This window comes from Leucoraja erinacea, unplaced genomic scaffold, assembly GCF_028641065.1.
Source record: "Leucoraja erinacea ecotype New England unplaced genomic scaffold, Leri_hhj_1 Leri_347S, whole genome shotgun sequence".
Taxonomy (NCBI): domain Eukaryota; kingdom Metazoa; phylum Chordata; class Chondrichthyes; order Rajiformes; family Rajidae; genus Leucoraja; species Leucoraja erinaceus.
Genome location: NW_026576248.1, coordinates 97,501 through 121,281, shown reverse-complemented (window position 1 = coordinate 121,281; position 23,781 = coordinate 97,501). Strand labels below are relative to the sequence as shown.

At 50.1% G+C, this 23,781-nt stretch overlaps 1 protein-coding gene across 1 annotated transcript in view; it reads left to right on the top strand.

Annotated features, from left to right (window-relative positions):
- The first annotated feature begins 370 nt into the window (after positions 1-370).
- The window catches only part of LOC129693558 (vitellogenin-like), a 40,655-nt gene continuing 17,244 nt past the window's right edge, over positions 371-23,781 (top strand). The window contains exons 1-11 of the mRNA XM_055630355.1: positions 371-1,224; positions 3,035-3,119; positions 4,135-4,320; positions 7,420-7,552; positions 8,451-8,670; positions 10,596-10,747; positions 13,161-13,364; positions 17,637-17,690; positions 20,247-20,330; positions 21,986-22,195; positions 23,268-23,410. Coding sequence (XP_055486330.1) covers positions 876-1,224; positions 3,035-3,119; positions 4,135-4,320; positions 7,420-7,552; positions 8,451-8,670; positions 10,596-10,747; positions 13,161-13,364; positions 17,637-17,690; positions 20,247-20,330; positions 21,986-22,195; positions 23,268-23,410 — 1,820 coding nt within the window. The 5' untranslated portion in view covers positions 371-875. The remainder of the gene's footprint in view (positions 1,225-3,034; positions 3,120-4,134; positions 4,321-7,419; positions 7,553-8,450; positions 8,671-10,595; positions 10,748-13,160; positions 13,365-17,636; positions 17,691-20,246; positions 20,331-21,985; positions 22,196-23,267; positions 23,411-23,781) is intronic.

Sequence of the window (23,781 nt, the reverse complement as noted above, 5' to 3'; positions counted from 1 at the left end):
CGAGCGTCACCAATGATGTAGATATCAGTTCAGAACTGCTCTCTGGTTGTGGTGTGTTTAAGAAAGAACTGCAGATGTTGGAAAAATCAAAAGTGGACAAAAATGCTGGAGAAACTCAGCGGGTGAGGCAACATCTGTGGAGCGAAGGAAATAGGTGACGTTTCGGGACGAGACTCTTTTTCAGACTGATGTGAGGGGGTGGGGGTGGGAAGAAGAAAGGAAGAGGTGGAGACAGTGGGCTGTCGGAGAGCTGGAGAGGGGAGGGGAAGGAGGGAGAAAGCAGGGACTACCTGAAATTGGAGATGTCTGGTAGTGGTAGGATGGTTCAGTTGCCTGATGTGTTCACAGCCTCAGAATGAAAGGACAAAGAAACATAGAAACATAGAAATTAGGTGCAGGAGTAGGCCATTCGGCCCTTCGAGCCTGCACCGCCATTCAATATGATCATGGCTGATCATCCAACTCAGTATCCCGTACCTGCCTTCTCTCCATACCCTCTGATCCCCTTGGCCACAAGGGCCACATCTAACTCCCTCTTAAATATAGCCAATGAACTAGCCTCAACTACCCTCTGTGGCAGAGAGTTCCAGAGATTCACCACTCTCTGTGTGAAAAATATTTTTCTCATCTCGGTTTTAAAGGATTTCCCCCTTATCCTTAAGCTGTGACCCCTTGTCCTGGACTTCCCCAACATCGGGAACAATCTTCCTGCATCTAGCATGTCCAACCCCTTAAGAATTTTGTAAGTTTTTATAAGATCCCCTCTCAATCTCCTAAATTCTAGAGAGTATAAACCAAGTCTATCCAGTCTTTCTTCATAAGACAGTCCTGACATCCCAGGAATCAGTCTGGTGAACCTTCTCTGCACTCCCTCTATGGCAATAATGTCCTTCCTCAGTTTCCTCAGACGTTCTACCCGATCTATTGTGGGGAGAAGGCAGGGAGAGATAGACCAGTGGCGGAGTAGACGTGATGGGCCGAATGGCCTGATTCTGCGTCTAGAACCAATGATCTGTTGTAATTCTCCCTGGCAGTCACTCAGCGGGATGGATGGGAAACGGGGAATGCTGAGGAAAGTCTTGGAGCGGTTGAGGAAGCCGCTGGAATTGCGCCCGGGCGCGGCGCTGGTGGCGATGGAGCTGCGCCGCTTTGTGCCAACGTGCGTGGGCATGTCCACCGAACTCACCCTGGTCTCAGCGGCCGTGGCCAAGGCCGACCTCAACGGTACGTCCCAAACAGTCCCAGAGCACTGGAGGAACTCAACCAGATCGCAGGAGGTCGTCACAGAGTGATACAGTGGGGATACAGGCCCTTCAGCCCAACTTGTCCACACTGGCACAACATGTCCCTGCTACACTAGTCACAGAGTGATACACTGTGGAAACAGGCCCTTCAGCCCAACATGCCCATACTAGCCAACATTGTCCCAGCTACACTAGTCACAGAGTGATACAGTGTGGAAACAGGCCCTTCAGCCCAACTTGCCCATACTAGCCAACAATGTCCCAGCTACACTAGTCCCACCTGCCTGCGCTTGGTCCATATCCCTCCAAACCTGTCCAATCCATGTAACTGTCTAACTGTTTCTTAAACGTTGGGATAGTCCCAGCCCCAACTACCTCCTCTGGCAGCTCGTTCCATACACCCACCACCCTCTGTGTGAAAAAGTTACCCCTCAGATTCCTATTAAATCTATTCCCCTTCACCTTGAACCTGTGTCCTCTGGTCCTCGATTCCCCTACTCTGGGCAAGAGACTCTGTGCATCTACCCGATCTATTCCTCTCATGATTTTATATACCTTTATATATGATCTCCCCTCATCCTCCTGCGCTCCATGGAATAGAGACCCAGCCTACTCAACCTCTCCCTGTAGCTCACACCCTCTAGTCCTGGCAACATCCTCGTAAATCTTCTCTGAACCCTTTCAAGCTTGACAATATCTTTCCTATAACACGGTGCCCAGAACTGAACACAATATTCTAAATGCGGTCTCACCAACGTCTGATACAACTGCAACATGACCTCCCAACTTCTAGACTCAATACTCTGACTGATGAAGGCCAAAGTGCCAAAAGCCTTTTTGACCACCTTATCTACCTGCGACTCGACCTTCATGGAACCATGCACCTGTACTCCTAGATCCCTCTGCTCTACAACACTACCCAGAGGCCGACCATTCACTGTGTAGGTCCTGCCCTTGTTCGACGTCCCAAAATGTAACACCTCACACTTCTTTGTATTAAATTCCATCAACCATTCCTCCGTCCACCTGGCCAATCGGTCAAGAGACACAGCGAAGAAACAGGCCCTTCAGCCCACCGAGTCCGCACCGCCCAGCGATCCCCAACCACTAACACCTTCCTACACACACTGGGGACAATTTACATTTATACCGGGCTAATTAGCCTACGAACCTGCACGTGTTTGGAGTGTGGGAGGAAACCGGAGATCTCTGAGAAAGTCCATGCAGGTCACAGGGAGAACGTGCAAACTCCGCACAGACAGCACCCGTAGTCAGGATGGAACCCGGGTCTCTGGTACTGTGAGGCAGCAGCTCTACCCGCTGCTCCACCGTGCCGCCCTAACAAGGAGCAGCGATACTGACTAAGCGGGGGTGGTTTGTTATTGTCACACGGACTGAGATGCATACGGTGAATAAATACTGTATGCATGCTATCCAGGCAGGGCAGATCTCACTAAACACGAGTACCATCAGCCTTACACGACAAGCCGTGCCGAGAGAAAAATACCCACGAGCGGATTATAGTACACAAAAACAACACGCTCCCTAGATGCTGCTGCACCATAACTCAGCGGGTCAGGCAGCATCTGTGGAGAACATGGATAGGTGACGTTTCACAGAGTGCTGGAGTAACTCAGCGGGTCAGGCAGCATCTGTGGAGAACATGGATAGGTGATCTTCGGTTTGCCCCCACACTCCCTGTTTTTATAAAGCTGTGTGTGATTTCTACTGAGGAAGCATGCCACCAGAGGGCAGCCATTGTGACTGACGCCACTCTCTGTCTCTAACAGTTGAAGCCAAGATCCCGGCCTCCACCTCATCGTTGACCCAGTTGCTCAACGCCGACATTGAACTGAAGACACAGATCAACCTGAGGTACGTACACCTCAACTAGTCTTCACAAGGACACTCACTTGTGTGTGTGTGTGCCAAAGAATGGAATTCTTTGTCCTTGTATAGGTGTCGGAGTTTATAGAAACATAGATGCAGCAATGTGCCATTCGGCCATTCAATGTGATCACGGCTGATCATCCAAAATCAGTACCCCCATTCCTGTTTTCTCCCCATATCCATTGAATCTGTACGGTTATGGGGAGAAGGCAGGAGAATGGTGTTCAGAGAGAGAGAGAGATGGATCAGCCACGATTGAATGGCAGACTAGGCTTGATGGGCTGAAGGGCCTAATTCTACTCCGATCCCTAATGAATTAATTTCTGCTGTGGAGGCCACAAGTCAGTGGATATATTTAAGGCAGAGATAGATAGATTCTTGATTAGTGCGGGTGTCAGGGGTTATGGGGAGAAGGCAGGAGAATGAGGTTGAGAGAGAAAGATCAGCCATGATTGAATGGTGGGAACTAGATGGGCCGAATGGCCTACCTCTGCTCCTAGGACTTATGATATTAGTTTAGTTTATTGTCACGTGTAGCGAGGTATGGTTTGTTGCGTGCTAACCAGTCAGCGGAAAGACTATAGATGATTACAATCGAGCCGTCCACAGTGTACAGATACAGGATCAAGGAATAACGTTTAGTGCAAGGTAAAGCCAGCAAAGTCCGATCAAGGATAGTCCAAGGGTCACCAATGAGGTGGATGGGAGGTCAGGACCGCTCTCTACTTGGTGAGAGGACGGTTCAGTTGCCTGATAACAGCCGGGAAGAAACTGTCCCTGAATCTGGAGGTGTGCGTTGGTTTTCACACTTCTGTACCTCTTGCCCGATGGGAGAGGGGAGAAGAGGGAGTGACCGGGGTGAGACTGGTCCTTGATGATGCTGCTGGCCTTGCCGAGGCAGCGTGAGGTGTAGATGGAGGCGATAGAAGGGAGGTTGGTTTGTGATGGTTTCAGTGCCTTGATGCCGGTCTAATCCTCTTGTCCCTGTTGTCCCCCACAGTGTGGCCATTCACAGCAAGGCCGTGCTAGGAATAAACACTCCCTTCCTGCAGTCCGGTCTGGAGCTCACCGCGAAAATGCACTCTGCCCTGCCGCTGGATGTATCGGTGAAGGTGAACGTGAAGGAGGGCAGTCTACGGATGGACAGCCTGCCCGTACAGCAGGAGAAGCAGATCATCACCTTGAAGTACCGACTACCATCTTCCCTGTGTTTCACCATCTCTCTGGGAAGTCGGGGGGGGGAAGCTTCAATGATAGGATATAATGTGCTGGAGTAACACAGTACTGGAGGCCCATCAGAGATGACCTGGTTGTCCAGTGTCTTGTCTTCTGGGACCATACATGGCCCGCGGGTAGTGTTGCTAACTGTCCCGTATTAGCCGGGACATCCTGTATTTTGGGCTAAATTGGTTTGCCCCGTACGGGACCGCCCTTGTCCCGTATTTGACCGCTACTACTCGGGTCGAGGGGACTGTCAGGTCGGAGCGTCGTCCGGCCCCGCCTCACCCGTCCCGACGTAGTGCAGCCCATGGAGTGCAGCAGCAGCAGCAGCAGCAGCAGCGCCTCGCCCGTGGCCCCGTCGGTCGGTCGGCAGCCCGGCCAGCTGTCCGACCTTCGGACCTTCGCTGACCGCCGACACCACCACCACCCCTCCTTCTCACGGCCGATCATCGGTTCATGAGTTGGACGGGACGCACAAGGTCACGCGGCCCCAGGGCCAAAACTCCACAGCTGGCCCCACCGGCTGGGCTTTGTGTGCAGTCCAGCACCCGGGGCCAACTCATCATTCACCCAGTCACGGCCCAGTCGCTCAACGAATTGCCGTGGGGAATTTGTCCCGTATTTTGGCCTTTTGTCCCTTATTTGGGAGCGAGAAAGTTGGCAACCCTACCCACGAGATTGATGATCGAGCCACACACGCACACGCACACACGCACGCACACGCACACACCCACACGCACATGCACACGCATGCACACACACACACACCCACACGCACACACACACACACACACACACACGCATGCACACACACTAACACACACACACGCACGCACGTGCGCACACACACGCACACACACGCACACACACACACACATACACGCACACACACACGCACACATACGCACACACACACACACACGCACACATACGCACACACGCACATGCACGCACACACACGCACACACACGCAAACACACACACACACACACACACATGCACACACACTAACACACACATGCACACACACGCACGCGCACACACACGCGCACACGCACGCACACACGTACGCACACGCACACGCCCGCATGCGCACACACACACACACACACACATACACACATACACACACGCGAGCAGTGGGGGCACATCAAGGCCGCTGCTTGAGGGGGTTTATCAAAAATAGGTGGAGGAGTAGGCGATTCGGCCTGACCCGCTGAGTTAGTCCAGCACTCTATGTCCTTTTGTGTAAACCAGCATCTGCAGTTCTTAGTTTTTAAGGTTTTAATTATTGTGGCTTCTTGCATCTACGCTGTCTATTCACCATCAAACTGCCTGCTCAGTGATAGTCACACAGTGCGGAAACAGGCCCTTCAGCCCACATGTCCATGCCGACCATGTTGCATCTTCCAAATTAGTCCCACCTGCCCACCTTCGGGCCATATCCCTCTACACCTTTCCTATCCATGTCCAATATGTCCCAGCCTCACCAACCTCCCCTGGCAGCTTGTTCCATACACCCACTGTGTGTAAATGTTGCCCCTCAGGTTCCTGTTCTACCATTCCCCATGAAGACCATTGGACAGGTATGTGGGTAGTAAACGCTTACAGGGAAATGGACAAAACGCAGGCAAATGGGACGCGCTTAGATGGGGCATTTGGTCAGCTTGGATACATTTGGCTGAAGGGCCTGTTTCCATGATGTATGATTCTATGAATCTGATCTTGCCACTACCTGCCCCACATTCTAGCACTCACCTCCACCCTAGTGGCCAATGAGCACACTGTTCTGTGCATCTTTGTGATGTGGGTGGAAACCAGAGCACCCAGAGGAAACCCACGCGGTCACAGGGAGAACGTGCAAACTCCACACAGACAACAACCGAGGTCGGGGTTGAACCTGGGTCTCTGGTGCTGTGAGGCACAGCAGAACAGTACAGCACAAGGTTACACCAAAAAGCTGGAGAAACTCAGCGGGTGCAGCAGCATCTATGGAGCGAAGGAAATAGGCAACGTTTCGGGCCGAAACCCTTGGTTTCGGCCCGAAACGTTGCCTATTTCCTTCGCTCCATAGATGCTGCTGCACCCGCTGAGTTTCTCCAGCTTTTTGGTGTAACCTTCGATTCTCCAGCATCTGCAGTTCCCTCTTAAATACAGCACAAGAACTGGCTCTTCGGCCCACAATCTGCTGAACACGATGCCTACCTTAACTGTCATCTTCCATCAGCCTCCGATCCCTGCATGTCCACGTGTACATCCAGAAGCATCTTCAACACCACGATCATCTCTATCCATCCTTTGTCTACAGCTGCAACACTCCAATCCACGCAGCGTTCTGGTGAACCCCCACTGCACGCTCTCCAACGCATCCGTCCTGTAACAGGGCGACCACAGCTGCACGCAATTCTCTAAATGGGACCGTACTGAATTGCTGCAGGGCTTCAATCCTGTGTCTTGTACTCACTGCGGCTGGTGATGAAGGCAGGCAGTACCATACAACCTGCTTGGCCAGCCTCATCTACCTGGGCTGCCACCTTTAGGGAGCTATATGGGCATTCACGGTGGCGCAGCGGTAGAGTTGCTGCCTTGCAGCGCTCACAGCGCCAGAGACCCGGGTTCCACCCCGACTGCGGGCGCCGTCTGCACGCAGTTTGCACGTTCTCCCCGTGACCTGCGTGGCTTTTCTCTGAGATCTTCGGTTTCCTCCCACACTCCGAAATCGTGCAGGATTTCTAGGCTAATTGGCTTGGTGTAAGTGTAAATTGTAAATTGTCCCTAGTGTGTGTGTGTGTAGGATAGTGTTCATGTGCGGGGATTGCTGGTTGGCGCAGGCTCGATGGGCCGAAGGGCCTGTTTCCGCGCTGTATCTCGGAACTAAAGTGAACTTGGATCCTAGCTGTGCCTTCTATAGGTTGGGGAAATGCTGGCTGTTGGTGAAGGGGGAGGGCAGGGGGTGTTGGGTGAGGAGATCTTGCAAAGGGCCAACAAATGCCAGGAGAGTGACTCAGTCTTCTGTTGACACATCACTCTGCGAGGACGTTTATTGACAACGTTGTCCCTGCAGATCTGAGGTGTTTGCTGTTTCAAGAAGCATTGAGAATTTGGTGCCAGTGAAAGTGTCGCCCATCTTGCCCGGAGTTAAGGAGGCCAACATTGTACATCAGAAGTTCAAGTCTTCCCAACAGTCTCGGAGCGAAGTGAGTTTGCTTCACATTTATCTAACAATACTTAAAGGGTCATCTAGTCATGTTGCTGTGGGCTACAAACATGGAACACTGAACCGTGCAGCACGGGAACAGGCCCTTCGGTCCACAAGGCCCTTCTGTGCCCAACATGCCAACATTAACCTCTTCTGTCAACACATGATCCACATCCCTGTATATCCACGTGCCTGTCTAAAAGCCCCTTAAACACCACTATCGTATCGGCCTCCACCATCATCACCCCTGGCAGCACGTTCCAGGCACCCACCGCCCTCTGTGCAAAATTAAACTGCCCCGCACATCTCCTTTAAACCTTCCCCCTCTTACTTTCCAGCTAGTCTTTGACATTCCCATCCGTGTATACTCTGGAGTTTAGAAGGATGAGAGGGAATCTCATTGAAACATATAAGATTATTAAGGGTTTGGACACACTAGAGGCAGGAAACATGTTCCCGATGTTGGGGGAGTCCAGAACCAGGGGCCATTCTCCTTCCTTCTCCCTATAACCTCTGACACCCGTACAAATCAAGAATCTATCTATCTCTGCCATAAAAATATCCACTGACTTGTGGCCTCCACAGCCTTTTGTGGCAAAGAATCCCACAGATTCACCACTAAAGAAATTCCTCCTCATCACCTTCCTAAAGGAACGTCCTTTAATTCTGAGGCTGTGACCTCTGGTCCTAGACTCTCCCACTAGTGGAAACATCCTCTCCACATCCACTCTATCCAAGCAGTTCACCATCCTGATTGTGTTTCTACGTGAAGGTTTGTGTGTGGGTTTGTGTGTGGGTTGGCGTGTGGCTTGCTGGAGTTTCACTGTAACTCGTGTGAAAGCTGAGTGTAGATTTGTGGCCACGTTGTTCGACACTTTGCTCTTGTTCCTCTGCAGGCGGACATTTATTCTGCATTGGGAATGGACGGAGCAGAGTGTTTGGACAAAGCCCAGCGTCCGGCTCCAAAGCCCAGCCACCTGACATCGTGTGTCAGCATGACCACCTTTGGCCTGGAGATGTGTGTGGACACCAAGGTTGCAAACGCCCTGTACGTCCGACACAGCCCTCTCTACAGGCTGCTGGGAACCCACGCTGCCAGGCTGCTCGTCAAACCAGGTCATTCCTTCACAAATACCCTTCCTTCCTTGGACAGTGGGCAACGCTGGGAGGTTTAGTCATAGAGTGATACGGCACGGAAACAGGCCCTTCAGCCCAACTTGGCCACACTAGCCAACAATGTCCCAGCTACATTAGTCATAGAGTGATACAGCACGGAAACAGGCCCTTCAGCCCAACTTGGCCACACTAGCCAACAATGTCCCAGCTACATTAGTCATAGAGTGATACAGTGTGGAAACAGGCCCTTCAGCCCAACTTGCCCACACCGACCAACATGTCCCAGCTACACTAGTCCCATGTCCCAGCTACACTAGTCCCACCTGCCTGCAATTGGCCCATATCCCTCCCAACCTGTCCTATCCATGTACATGTCAAACCGTTTCTTAAATGATGGGATAGTCCCAGCCCCAACTACCTGCTTTGGCAGCTTGTTCCATACACCCACCACCCTCTGTGTGGAAAGAGTTACCCCTCTTAATTAAATTAATTCCTATTAAATCCTTTACCCTTCACCTTGAACCTATGTCCTCTGGTCCTCGATTCCCCTATTCTGGGCAAGCGACTCTACCCGATCTATTCCTCTCATGATTTTATACACCTCTATAAGATCTCCCCTCATCCTCCTGTGCTCCATGGAATAGAGACCCAGCCTACTCAACCTCTCCCTGTAGCTCACACCCTCTAGTCCTGGCAACATCCTCGTAAATCTTCTCTGCACCCTCTCCAGCGTGTACATCTGTCGGCTCTCCCTTCAGCAAGCTGTTCTCGTATCTGGTGATACAAGCTTGTAGTTGAGTTTATTGTCACGTGTACTGAGGTACAGTGAAAAGCTTTATTTGTTGCGTGCTATTCCAGTCAGCGGCAAGATTATACATGATTAGAATCAGGCCGTCCGCAGTGTACAGATACCTCCGCACCCTCGATGTTGCCTGTGTGACCCCCCCCCCCCCCCCCCCCCCTTCGAGCCCCCCCGCCACCGAGAGGGACAACGGCTCACGGGACAAGAGGAATGGAGGCGACGGTTGCTACGGGCCTTTGTGGCCGCCTACACCCGGGACTGGGGAATGGCCCCAACATGGCCACTCTTGTACATGGACTGTGGGCTGTGTACTGTACATCCCGTACAGACCCGGGCGATTCTCACTGAACTGTATGCAAAGCCGCGGCACGGTGGCGCAGCGGGTAGAGCTGCTGCCTCACAGAGCCAGAGACCCGGGTTCCATCCCGACCTCGGGCGCTGTCTGTACGGAGTTTGCGCGTTCACCCCGTGACCTGCGTGGGTTTTCTCAGGGAGCTCCGGTTTCCTACCACACTCCAAAGACTTACAAGCCTGTAGGTTAATTGGCTTGGTTTAATTGTGAATTGTCCCTAGTGTGTGTAGGATTCTAAAGGAGTGTTAGTGTGGGGGGGGGGTCCTTCCTCAGATTGGAGACCAAAACTCGACACAACCGAAGGGTGTGTTTTCACCAAGACCGTGTAACTGCAATAGAACCTCCCTGAATGTATACTCAAATCCTTTTGCAGCTGTAAAGCTAACATACCTTTGCCTGTGAGAGGGGGCTGGGGCGACCAGAGGGACAACGGCCCACGGGACAAGAGGAATGGAGGCGACGACTCCCTAAACTGGGGAATGGCCCCACATTTGCTGTGTACTGTACATCCCGTACAGACCCGTTTCCACTCGGTTCAGCTGCTGTAGCGCCAACTCCTCCCCCTGTCGTACGCGTGGAGTGACTGACTCCCTCACACCCCCCCCCCCCCCCCCCACCCAATCTTTGCACATCCACAATCCTTTCCACTCGTCACTGTAAGTCCATGTAGTTTGTGCTCCATGCCTGTTGGCAGAGCTACTTCCCTCCTGAAGTTCTACTGTATAACGTACGGTTGAAGACGTTATAACAAACGCGGTTTCTCTTCGCCAGTCCCTGCGCACGCACCAATCACCAAGTTAATGCTGGAGCTCCAGACCGGATCCAAAGCTGCTACGAAAATGGTTCGCCCGCTGGAGAAAGAGGAGTTACCCCTTCAACAAACTCCTGGAACAAACGTGTTCATGGAAATGACGCGCTCACAGGTACTGCGTCTGTCCGAGAACAGTGGGTGAAAGGCCTGGATAGAGTGGGTGTGGAGAGGAGGTTTCCACTAGTGGGAGAGTCTAGGACCAGAGGGCACAGCCTCAGAATTAAAGGACGTTCCTTTAGGAAGGAGATGAGGAGGAATTTCTTTAGCCAGAGGGTGGTGAATCTGTGGAATTAATTGCCACAGACGGCTGTGGAGGCCACAAGTCAGTGGATATTTTCATTAATAATAATAATAATAATAATAAATACTTCATTGATCCCCTCAGGGAAATTCCAGACGCCCCCAACTAACAAACCCACGCATTCAAAACTAACGCAGCCAGAAAATACAATGTGGACACTGCCTGAGAGCAATAAATACTTAGCAGATATTGTCAGGATTGATATGGGTGTCAGGGGTTACGGGGAGAAGGCAGGAGAATGGGGTTAGGAGGGAGAGATAGATCAGCCATGGTTGAATGGTGGAGTAGACTCGATGGGCCGAATGGCCTAATTCTGCTCCGATGAACATGAAGTAGGAAGGACATTATTGCCATAGAGGGAGTGCAGAGACGGTTCACCAGACTGATTCCTGGGATGTCAGGACTGTCTTATGAAGAAAGACTGGATAGACTTGTGTTTATACTCTCTAGAATTTAGAAGATTGAGAGGGGATCTTATAGAAACTTACAAAATTCTTTTATTGTTGGACAGGCTAGATGCAGGAAGATTGCTCCCGACAAGGGAAGTCCAGGACAAGGGGTCACAGCTTAAGGATAAAGGGGAAATCCTTTAAAACCGAGATGAGAAGAACTTTTTTCACACAGAGAGTGGTGAATCTCTGGAATTCTCTGCCACAGAGGGTAGTTGAGGCCAGTTCATTGGCTATATTTAAGAGGGAGTTAGATGTGGCCCTTGTGGCTAAGGGGATCAGGGGGTATGGAGAGAAGGCAGGTACGGGATACTGAGTTGGATGATCAGCCGTGATCATATTGAATGGCGGTGCAGGCTCGAAGGGCCGAATGGCCTACTCCTGCACCTAATTTCTATGTTTCTATGTTTCTAAGTATATAAAATTATGAGCGGTGTGGATAGGGTAGACAGTCAGAACCTTATTCACAGATGGAAAAAAATCAAGGTTAAAGCGCCTAGCGTTAAGGAGATGTAGAAACATTGGAACTGCAGATATTGTTTTACAAAATAAGACCAAGAGTGCTGGAGTAATTTGGAGCACTTTAAGAGAACATTGATCAGATGTTTGTTGTTAGTATTTTACACAGAGGGTGGTGGGTGCCCGGAACGTGCTGCCAGGGGTGGGGGTGGAGGCAGATACAATAGTGGTGTTTAAGATACTTTTGGATAGGCACATGCACGGAATGGAGGGACTTCTAGGAGCAGAATTTGGCCATTCGGCCCATCAAGTCTACTCCATTCAATCATGGCTGATCTACCTCTCCCTCCCAACCCCATTCTCCTGCCTTCTCCCTGCTATCCTCTGACATATGTACTGATCAAGAATCTATCTATCTCTGCCTGAGAAATATCCATTTAACCCTCGTCCATTGGCAGAGTCCAATTCCCACACTGACCTCTATGTCCTGGGCCATTGTCAGAGTGAGGCCACACACACACACACACTGGAGGAGCAGCACCTCATATTTCACTTGGGCAGCTTACACCCCAGCAGGTATGAAGGTTGATTTCTCTAACATCAAGTAACCCTTGCACCCCCTCTCTCTCCATCCCTCCCCCACTCGAGTTGCTGCACTAGTTTAACTCGGCGTGTTATTGTTTCATTGTCTGTGACCAGTTTTCACCTCAACCACAGCTAACAATGGCCTGTTTCCTTGATCATTGTTACTTTTTTGCATATCTTTCATTCATTTGTTCTATATCTCTCCACATCACCATCTATATCTCTCGTTTCCCTTTCCCCGGACTCTCAGTCTGAAGAAGTCTCGACCCAAAACGTCACCTATCCATGTTCTCCACAGATGCTGCCTCCCTGACCCACTGAGTTACTCCAGCACTCTGTGAAACGTCACTTATCCATGTTCTCCACAGATGCTGCCTGACCCGCTGAGTTATGGTGCAGCAACATCTATGGAGCGAAGGAAATAGGCAACGTTTCGGGCCGAAACCCTTCTGGAAATAGGCAACGTTTCGGGCCGAAACCCGGAAGGGTTTCGACCCGAAACGTTACCTATTTCCTTAGCTCCATAGATGCTGCCTGACCCGCTGAGTTACTCCAGCACTCTGTGAAACGTCACCTATCCCTGTTCTCCACAGATGCTGCCTGACCCGCTGAGTTACTCCAGCACTCTGTGAAACGTCACCTATCCATGTTCTCCACAGATGCTGCCTGACCCGCTGAGTTACTCCAGCACTCTGTGTCAATGTTCGATGTAACCCTTGCCTTGTTTACAGTCCAGGTTACAAGATGGCACTGTGATTGGGAGTTCTTCATCCAGCAGTCATTCACGGCAGGGAAGCAGCTGGTCCTCGAGCAGTTCCTCCTCGGGCGAGCGGACCCCTGGCGGGCACAGGAGTGGGCGCAAGGCGGGTGGGCAGCGGCACTGGTCATCGGCCCACGGCAGCGGACAGCACTCCCACTCTGTGTCGGGCAGCAGGGTATGTCGTCTCCCTCTCTCACTTCGGCCAGTCTAGCTTTGAGATACAGCACGGAAACAGGCCCTTCGGCCCACCGAGTCGGTGCCGACCAGCGATCCCCGCACACTAACACTATCCCACACACACTAAGGGACAATTTACAATTCCACCAAGCCAATTAACCTGCAAAACTGCACGTCTTTAGAGTGTGGGAGGAAACCGGAGCACCCGGAGAAAACCCACGCAGGTCACTGGGAGAACGTGCAAACTCCGTATAGACAGCACCCATAGTCGGGATGGAACCCGGGCCTCTGGCACTGTGAGGCAGCAGCTCTACCCGCTGCGCCACCGTCCCGCCCATATCACGGCTGTCTCGAAGTCCCCAGTCAGTGGCGGGTGAGTAGTGTTTGTGGGACCGTCATATGTTGCTAGACTCTGGAATTTAGAAGGATGAGAGGGCATCTTATTGACACATATAAGATAATTGGACACGCTAGAGGCAGGAAACATGTTCCCGATGTTGGGGGAGTCCAGAACCAGGGGCCACAGTTTAAGAATAAGGGGTAAACCATTTAGAACGGAGACGAGGAAACACTTTTTCACACAGGGGAGTTGTGAATCCGTGGAATTGGAGGAAGTGGAGGCCAATTCTCTGGATGCTTTCAAGAGAGAGTTAGATAGGGGTCTTAAAGATAACGGAGTCAGGGTATATGGGGAGAAGGCAGAAATGGGATACTGAATGTGGATGATCAGCCATGATCACGGTGCATGGCGGTGCTGGCTTGAAGGGCCGAATGGCCTAAACCTGCACCTCTATTGTTAGGGGCAGCCATTCATAACCTCCGTCCGAGATCACTGACATCACACATATATGGGGTGATAAATAGGTGGGTGGTTTTACAGATAGACAAGATGGTTGTCAAAGACCGCAGCACCATCTTCGTTGCTTAGGCTGAGGAATGGCCGGTGGAATTTAATACAGAGAGGTGTGAGGTGTTGCATTTTGTAAAGGCTGACGAGCAGGACCTACACAGTGAATGGCTGGCCTCTGGGTAGTGTTGTAGAGCAGAGGGATCTAGTAGTACAGGTGCATGGTTCCTTGAAGGTCGAGTCGCAGGTAGATAAGGTGGTCAAGAGGGCTTTTGGCACTTTGGCCTTCATCAGTCAGAGTATTGAGTATAGAAGTTGGGAGGTCATGTTGCAGTTGTATAAGACGTTGGTGAGACCGCATTTAGAATATTGTGTTCAGTTCTGGGCACCGTGTCATAGGAAATGTTGTCAAGCTGGAAAGACAATACACAACAGGTGCAGGAGAAGGCCATTCGGCCCTTCGAGCCAGCACCGCCATTCAATGTGATCATGGCTGATCATCCCCAATCAGTACCCCGTTCCTGCCTTCTCCCCATATCCCCTGACTCCCCTATCTTTAAGAGCCCTATCTAGCTCTCTCTTGAAAGAAGAATTTTTTCACGCAGAGAATTGGCCTCCTCTCGCCACAGAGGGTAGTTGATGCAGATTGGAATTTAAGACGGATGTGGCCCTTTAAGGGGATCAGGGGGTATGGAGAGAACAACTCTGGGTGGTGAAAAGGTTTGCCCTCATCCTACTCCTGTTCTAAATGTTTAGCTCTCCTCCACCGGCCTCCACTGCCCTCTGATGCAGAGAATTCCACGGATTCACAACTCTGGGTGAAAAGGTTTGCCCTCATCTCCGTTCTAAATGGCCTCCACCACCCTCTGAGGCAGAGAAAGAGCACAGAGAAGGTTTACGAGGTCTCGAGGGCCTGAGCTATAGGCAGGCTTGGACTTTATTCCTTGGAGCGCAGGAGGCTGAGGGAGTGATCTTTTAGAGCTGTATAAATGATGTCGGGAATAGATCGGGTGGATGCACAGAGTCTTTCACCCAGAGTAGGGGAATGAGGAACCAGAGGGCAGAGGTTTAAGGTGAGTGGGGAAAGATTTAACAGCAGAGGGTGAATACACAGGCCTTTAGCCAGAGTCAAGGGATCGGAAACAAGAGGACATACTGTCTGTTTAAGGTGCTTGGAGGAAGATTCAATAGATAAGTCAACTGTCTTTTCCCATCCTATAAATAAATCCATGAGATCTTCTAATCGAGTCCACACCACAAGATTAGAGTTTGTTCAGCCAGAGCTGACCACACTTCTCAGCATCTGCAGACAATGTAGATTTATAATCTCCAATTCTTGTAGCAATGTTACAACATTTTGAGATTTAAAAAAATCAAGCCTGCAATTTATCCCATCAGATAAAGCATAAAAAGAAGTTTAATTTGACACCTAATTCACTTTCATATCTTCAGTATTTAAAAAGTTATGGTCATTTTCATACACGGAAATTAGCATCTTGTTTTTCCATTGACTTAACGCCAACGCTGGGATTGAGGACAGTCAAAAGCCCATAACTTTCTTAAAAATTAAGAGAACTGAATGGAATTTTCAGTTATTATAGATCGAAGCATTCTGAAACAATTATGAAACAATCTTACTTGGATGACCTGAAATTAAAGCATATAATTAGTTAGTTACCTAATTGTAGCTAATTACAAAATTGGCCGTTGTGACGGAAATAGTAATAAACACCAGGATGGTGTGGGTCTTTGATGCTGGTGGCAGTGATTCCGGTAAATCCCTTCGATGGTGGGGAGGTCACCGCCCGCGATGGCCTGGGCAGAGTTTACAACTTTATGCAGTCCTCTTTAGTCTTTTTATGGAGTGATACAGCGTGGAAACAGGCCCTTCGACCCAACTTACCCACACCGGCCAACATGTCCCAGCTACACTAGTCCCACCTGCCTGCATTTGGTCTGTACCCCTCCAAACCTGTCCTATCCATGTATCTGTCTGATTGTATCTTAAATGCTGGGACAGTCCCAGCCTCAACTACCTCCTCCGGCAGCTCGTTCCATACACCCACCCCACTCTGTGTGATAAAATTGCCCCTCAGTTTCTTATTAAATCCCCCCCCCCCCCCCTTACCTTAAACCTGCGTGATCTGTTTCTCGATTCCCATCCTCTGTGCGTCTACCCGATCTATTCCACTCATGGTTTATTTCTGATATCCTACAAATGTATTTTTATTTCCTCTTTGATTCGCTGTGACTTCTCCAGAGTACAAGACAATAGTGACCAGGTTATTGAGTCGCACAGTGCGAAAACAGGCCCTTTGGCCCAACTTGCCTATGCTGACCAACATGCCCCATCTACACTTTGGTCTATATCCCTCTAAACCTGTCCCGTGGAGTTACTCCAGCATTTTGCGTCTATCTTCCCTCTAAACATCTACCTGTCCAAGTGTCCATTAAATATACATGGTAAATGGTAGGGAATTGAAGAATGTAGGTGAACAGAGGGATCTGGGAATAACTGTGCACAGTTCCCTGAAAGTGGAATCTCATGTAGATAGGGTGGTAAAGAAAGCTTTTTTGGTGTGCTGGCCTTTATAAATCAGAGCATTGAGTATAGAAGTTGGGATGTAATGTTAAAATTGTACAAGGCATTGGTGAGGCCAATTCTGGAGTATGGTGTACAATTTTGGTCGCCTAATTATAGGAAGGATGTCAACAAAATAGAGAGAGTACAGAGGAGATTTACTAGAATGTTGCCTGGGTTTCAGCAACTAAGTTACAGAGAAAGGTTGAACAAGTTAGGGCTTTATTCTTTGGAGCGCAGAAGGTTAAGGGGGGACTTGATAGAGGTCTTTAAAATGATGAGAGGGATAGACAGAGTTGACGTGGAAAAGCTTTTCCCACTGAGAGTGGGGAAGATCCAAACAAGGGGACATGACTTGATAATTAAGGAACTGAAGTTTAGGGGTAACATGAGGGTGAACTTCTTTACTCAGAGAGTGGTGGCTGTGTGGAATGAGCTTCCAGTGAAGGTGGTGGAGGCAGGTTCGTTTTTATCATTTAAAAATAAATTGGATAGTTATATGGATGGGAAGGGAATGGAGGGTTATGGTCTGAGCGCAGGTGTATGGGGCTAGGGGAGATTATGTGTTCGGCACGGACTAGAAGGGTCGAGATGGCTTGTTTCCGTGCTGTAATTGTTATATGGTTATATGGTTATATAATGTTCTAGACTCTGCCTCAACTCCCTGGTCCGGCAGCTGGTTGCATACGCCCGCCACCCTCTGGGTGAGAGGGAGAGAGATCTTTTCTTGCTGTAAACTGATACGTTTCAGTGTGGCGATGTTTGCCGAGTAATTGTCACTCGACCAACTCTGTTGGTGAGAATGTACAATGCGATTCATTTTTAAACGTATATTTCCGCAGAGAATAAACACGGACTTCTTCGAAATGAAGTTCAATTCCGTTCACACCAGCGAGGTAAGTTAACATTTCAGTGCGATGCGGACAGAGGTCATTTGGCCCATCAAGTCCGTGCTAGCTCACTCAAAAAAACGCATTCTTCACTTCTGCATGACGTTTCCCTGTGAATTTTCACCCCTTTATTCGCCAAAACTCCCTCCCCTCTCAGTCACACTAGTCTCACTTGTCACGTTTGGCCCATATCCCTCCAAACCTGTCCTATCCATGTACCTGTCTAACTGTTTCTTAAACGTTAGGATAGTCCCAGCCTCAACTACCTCCTCTGGCAGCTTGTTCCATACACCCACCTCTTTCCCCCTTTTAAACCTAAAAACCTTGAACCTATTTCCTCTGGTCCTTAATTCCCTGACTCTGGGCAAGAGACTCTGTGCATCTACCCGATCTATTCCTCTCATGATTTTATTCACCTCTACAAGATCGCCCCTCATCCTGCTGCCCTCCATGGAATAGAGACCCAGCCTACTCGACCTCTCCCTATAGCTCACACCCTCTAGTCCTGGCAACATCCTCGTAAATCATCACTGCACCCTTTCCAGCTTGACAATATATTCCCTATAACAAGGTGCCCACAACAGAACACAATACTCTAAATGTGGTCTCACCAATGTCTCATACAGCTGCTGGAGTTACCATGGCATCAACATTGGTGGTGCGTGTAGTGGATGGTGAAGATGGTTAAGGGCCTGTCCCACTTGAAGTTATTTGCGCCTCATTTACACGTCATATGTAAAATAGGTCGACGCGACGTGGCGTGAAAATCACGTGTAATTATGCGTCAGCGCAGCCGTCTGGTGCGCGTGACTCATTAGAATACCCTGCGTCCCTATTCTGCATCATGACCATCATGGACGAACTACAGATTTTATTGCTACAGCAACAACAGAGACGTCTGTTAGCAGCAGCCCTCATACGTACAGATCAGCCAGGCAGGAGTACAACAAGACAGGCCAGCAAGAAACCCAGGAAGTGGTCTGTGTGGATGAGGTTAGAGGTTACATGACGCGTAAAAGGCGGGCCGACTGCGTATGGGCGGCGCGCGGCATCGCATGTTTACAGACGTTGACGCACGGTGACGTAACCTTGTGTCACCACGCGATACAGCGTGTGTAGCTAATGCATCAGCGTGTGTAGCTAATGCATCAGCGTGTGTAGCTAATGCATCAGCGTGTGTAGCTAATGCATCAGTGTGTGTAGCTAATGCATCAGCGTGTGTAGCTAATGCATCAGCGTGTGTAGCTAATGCGTCAGCGTGTGTAGCTAATGCATCAGCGTGTGTAGCTAATGCATCAGCGTGTGTAGCTAATGCATCAGCGTGTAGCTAATGCATCAGCGTGTGTAGCTAATGCATCAGCGTGTGTAGCTAATGCATCAGCGTGTGTAGCTAATGCATCAGTGTGTGTAGCTAATGCATCAGTGTGTGTAGCTAATGCAGCGTGTGTAGCTAATGCATCGTGTGTAGCTAATGCATCAGCGTGTGTAGCTAATGCGTCAGCGTGTGTAGCTAATGCGTCAGCGTGTGTAGCTAATGCATCAGCGTGTGTAGCTAATGGTTCAGCGTGTGTAGCTAATGCATCAGCGTGTGTAGCTAATGGTTCAGCGTGTGTAGCTAATGCATCAGCGTGTGTAGCTAATGGTTCAGCGTGTGTAGCTAATGCGTCAGCGTGTGTAGCTAATGCATCAGCGTGTGTAGCTAATGCGTCAGCATGTGTAGCTAATGCATCAGCGTGTGTAGCTAATGCGTCAGCGTGTGTAGCTAATGCATCAGTGTGTGTAGCTAATGCATCAGCGTGTGTAGCTAATGGTTCAGCGTGTGTAGCTAATGCATCAGCGTGTGTAGCTAATGGTTCAGCGTGTGTAGCTAATGGTTCAGCGTGTGTAGCTAATGCGTCAGCATGTGTAGCTAATGCATCAGTGTGTGTAGCTAATGGTTCAGCGTGTGTAGCTAATGCGTCAGCATGTGTAGCTAATGCATCAGTGTGTGTAGCTAATGCGTCAGTGTGTGTAGCTAATGCGTCAGCGTGTGTAGCTAATGCATCAGTGTGTGTAGCTAATGCGTCAGTGTGTGTAGCTAATGCGTCAGCGTGTGTAGCTAATGCATCAGCGTGTGTAGCTAATGCGTCAGCGTGTGTAGCTAATGCATCAGTGTGTGTAGCTAATGCGTCAGTGTGTGTAGCTAATGCATCAGCGTGTGTAGCTAATGCATCAGCGTGTGTAGCTAATGCATCAGCGTGTGTAGCTAATGCATCAGCGTGTGTACGCGATACGTCACGCAGGCGGTGCGCGAGGATTTTGTTACACTATGAAATTCTGGAGCGCTGCACGATACCGCACACCACTGCATGCGATTCCACGCCTCACCGCGCGCAATGCATGCGTCACCCATGCGTCATGATGCGTTGACCTATTTTACATATGACGTGTAAACGAAGCACAAATGACGGCCAAGCGGGACAGGCCCTTTATTTTAAGATTGCACCAGGATCTCGATGAACTTCAAGCTTCAGTCCATGCTGTTCCAGGCACTAATTCGCCTCATTATCTGTGTGGTTGCAGGTGGCAAGCAAGAGGCAATCAGCTGGTAGAACCTTGAGCTCAAAGACCAGGCAGCAGCCCAGCAGCAGTCAATCTTCTGAAGAGGTTTGTTTCACATGTCGGCATGGTGGTGCAGCGGGTAGAGCTGCTGCCTCACAGCGCCAGAGACCCGGGTCCTATCCTGACTACGGGCGCTGTCTGTACGGAGTTTGCACGTTCTCCCCGTGACCTGCGTGGGTTTTCTCCGGGTGCTCCGGTTTCTTCCCACACTCCAAAGACGTGCGGGTTTGTAGGTTAATTGGCTTCTGTAAATTGTCCCTAGTGAGTAGGATAGTGTTAGTGTGCGGGGTGATCGCTGGTCAGCATAGATTCATTGGGACGAAGACCCTGTTTCCGCGCTGTGTCTGAAGCCTAAAGCGTGGCTGGGAACTCTTGTAAATGGATTTCATGCTGAGACTTTCATGACATTTAGGTCGACACTGGCCAATTCAGTCTGAACACTGCACTGTGGTATCACAAATCATAAGGGTGGGGAAGGTGCTGCTAAGCCTGAAAGAGTGCAGAGAAGATTTATGAAGACTTATGAGGATGTCGCTAGGACTTGAGAGGCTGGGTTATAGGTTGGCAGGCTAGGACTTTATTCCTTGGAGTGTGGGAGGATGAGAGATGCTCTTATAAAGATGTACGGGATGATGAGCGGAATAGGTAGGGTGAATGGCTGGTATGATGGGCCGAGTGGCCTGGCCTGCCCATCACTTGATGCTGGTACTTCCAAGATGGCACTCAATCCAAGCGACTATTTGCGTGCTGGCCACGAGTATTACGAGCGTCCCACACTCTTAAATCTCTCTGTACAATGTCAATGGCTCGATTGTAATCATGTATAGTTGTTCCACAACACAAACCTTCCACTGTACCTGGACTGTAACTTCTTTCCTTATGGTTTTAAACACTGCAGCGCTCAGAATGTTATGAAACCACAGCATGAAATCCATCTCCTTGATAGATATAGATATAGATATGCCATTTATTGTCACTATACATGTACAATGAAATTAAAAGCAGCTCGTACTGATCACTGAACTGCACGCAGGCCTGCCAACTATCTCGCTCCCAAATCAGGGACAAGTTTCCCACTGCAATTCGTTGACCCACTCGGCCGTGGCTGGGTGAATGATGAGTTGGTGGTGTCGGCGGTCAGCGAAGGTCCGAAGGTCGGACAGCTGGCCGGGCTGCCGACCGACCGACGGGGCCACGGGCGAGGCGCTGCTGCTGCTGCTGCTGCTGCTGCACTCCATGGGCTGCACTACGTCGGGACGGGTGAGGCGGGGGCCGGACACAGCGCTCCGACCCGACAGTCCCCTCGACCCGAGTAGTAGCGGTCAAATACGGGACAAGGGCGGTCCCGTACGGGGCAAACCGATTTAGCCCCAATATACGGGATGTCGCAGCTAATACGGGACAGTGGCAACACTAACTGCACATGACAATAAACTGAGACTGAAATGCTGTGGAATTCTCTGCCACAGAGGGCAGTGGAGGCCAATTCACTGGATGTTTTCAAGAGAGAGTTAGATTTAGCTCTTCGGGCTAATGGAATCAAGGGATATGGGGAGAAGGCAGGAACGGGGTACTGATCGTGGATGATTAACCATGATCATATTGAATGGCGGTGCTGGCTTGAAGGGCCGAATGGCCTACTCCTGCACCTATTGTCTATGTTTCTATGAACTGGAAGTGGTGTTTCTGTCCAATGACAGCTGCTGTCGGAGGAGCTGGGAACCCCCTCGCTCACCATCATTGCCAAAGCCACGACGTCTGATGGCAGGCTGCAGGGTTACCAGCTGTCTGGCACGGTGGGTAGTGCCAGGGGCAGGCCCAGGGTGCAGCTGCGCATCGTGGAGCTGGCAGAAGACAGTCGCTGGAAGATATGTGTGGACGCTGCCAGTCCCAACCCACACAAGGCCATGGTAAGGCACAACGACACTGGGATACACAAAGCAATGGGGGGGGGGGGGGGGGGGGGGGTGTGGGGGGGGACCGACTAGGAAACAGGTGAGATGCAGCGAGACCTGGGTGTCATGGTACACCAGGTATTTTGAAAGTAGGCATGCAGGTGCAGCAGGCAGTGAACGGGTAAAGCGAATGGTACTTTGGCATGATCTGCTGTATCTCTCTCATCTTGTCTCCCCACCTTCTGCATCTTTACCTTCTGCTTTCAGATATTAATCTAAAAGGATTTGGGGAGATGCAACGAGACCTGGGTGTCATACACCAGTCATTGAAAAGTAGGCATGCAGGTGAGCAGGCAGTGAAGAAAGCAAATGGTATGTTAGCTTTCTAGCAAAAGGATTTGAGTTGAGCAGGGGTTCTACTGCAGTTGAGGGACCACACCTGGAGTATTGCGTACAGTTTTTTGGTCTCCAAATCTGAGGAAGGACATTATTGCCATAGAGGGAGTGCAGAGAAGGTTCACCAGACTGATTCCTGGGATGTCAGGACTGTCTTATGAAGAAAGACTGGATAGACTTGGTTTATACTCTCTAGAATTTAGGAGATTGAGAGGGGATCTTATAGAAACTTACAAAATTCTTAAGGGGTTGGACAGGCTAGATGCAGGAAGATTGTTCACGATGTTGGGGAAGTCCAGGACAAGGGGTCACAGCTTAAGGATAAAGGGGAAATCCTTTAAAACCGAGATGAGAAGAACCTTTTTTCACACAGAGAGTGGTGAATCTCTGGAACTCTCTGCCACAGAGGGTAGTTGAGGCCAGTTCATTGGCTATATTTAAGAGGGAGTTAGATGTGGCCCTTGTGGCTAAGGGGATCAGAGGGTATGGAGAGAAACAGGTACGGGATACTGAGTTGGATGATCAGCCATGATCATATTGAATGGCGGTGCAGGCTCGAAGGGCCGAATGGCCTACTCCTGCACCTAATTTCTATGTTTCTATCCACCGGAGAGCCAGTTTGGTTTCTCCAGACAAATGCACCAATGCCGGCTTGACTGTGGAAGCTGTTTTTGTGTTTTAAATTGTCCAGGTGATGTACAGATGGGGTGAGAATTGCCAGCGGTATAAGATGGAACACCAGGCATCACTGGGCTACCTTGCAAACCTCCCAGCCATCAAACTAAAAACGACATGGAACTCTATTCCCGAGGGATGTATCACTGGAGGAAGAGTGTAAGAATTGTTGCATTTATGTTTATAAAGTCACAGGAGCAGAATTGGGCCATTCGGCCCATCAAGTCTACTCCGCCTGTCAATCATGGCTGATCTATCTCTCCCTCCTAACCCCATTCTCCTGCCTTCTCCCCATAACCTGGCCTGCCATTAACCTTAACCAAGAACCTTTCAATCTCCAATTCAAAATATCCACTGACTTGTGGCCTCCACAGCCGTCAGTAGCAACAAATCCCACAGATTCACCACCATCTGACTAAAGAAATCCCTCCTCATCTCCTTCTTAAAGGGTCGTCCTTTAATTCTGAGGCTGTGCCCTCTGGTCCTAGACTCTCCCACTAGTGGAAACATCCTCTCCACATCCACTCTAT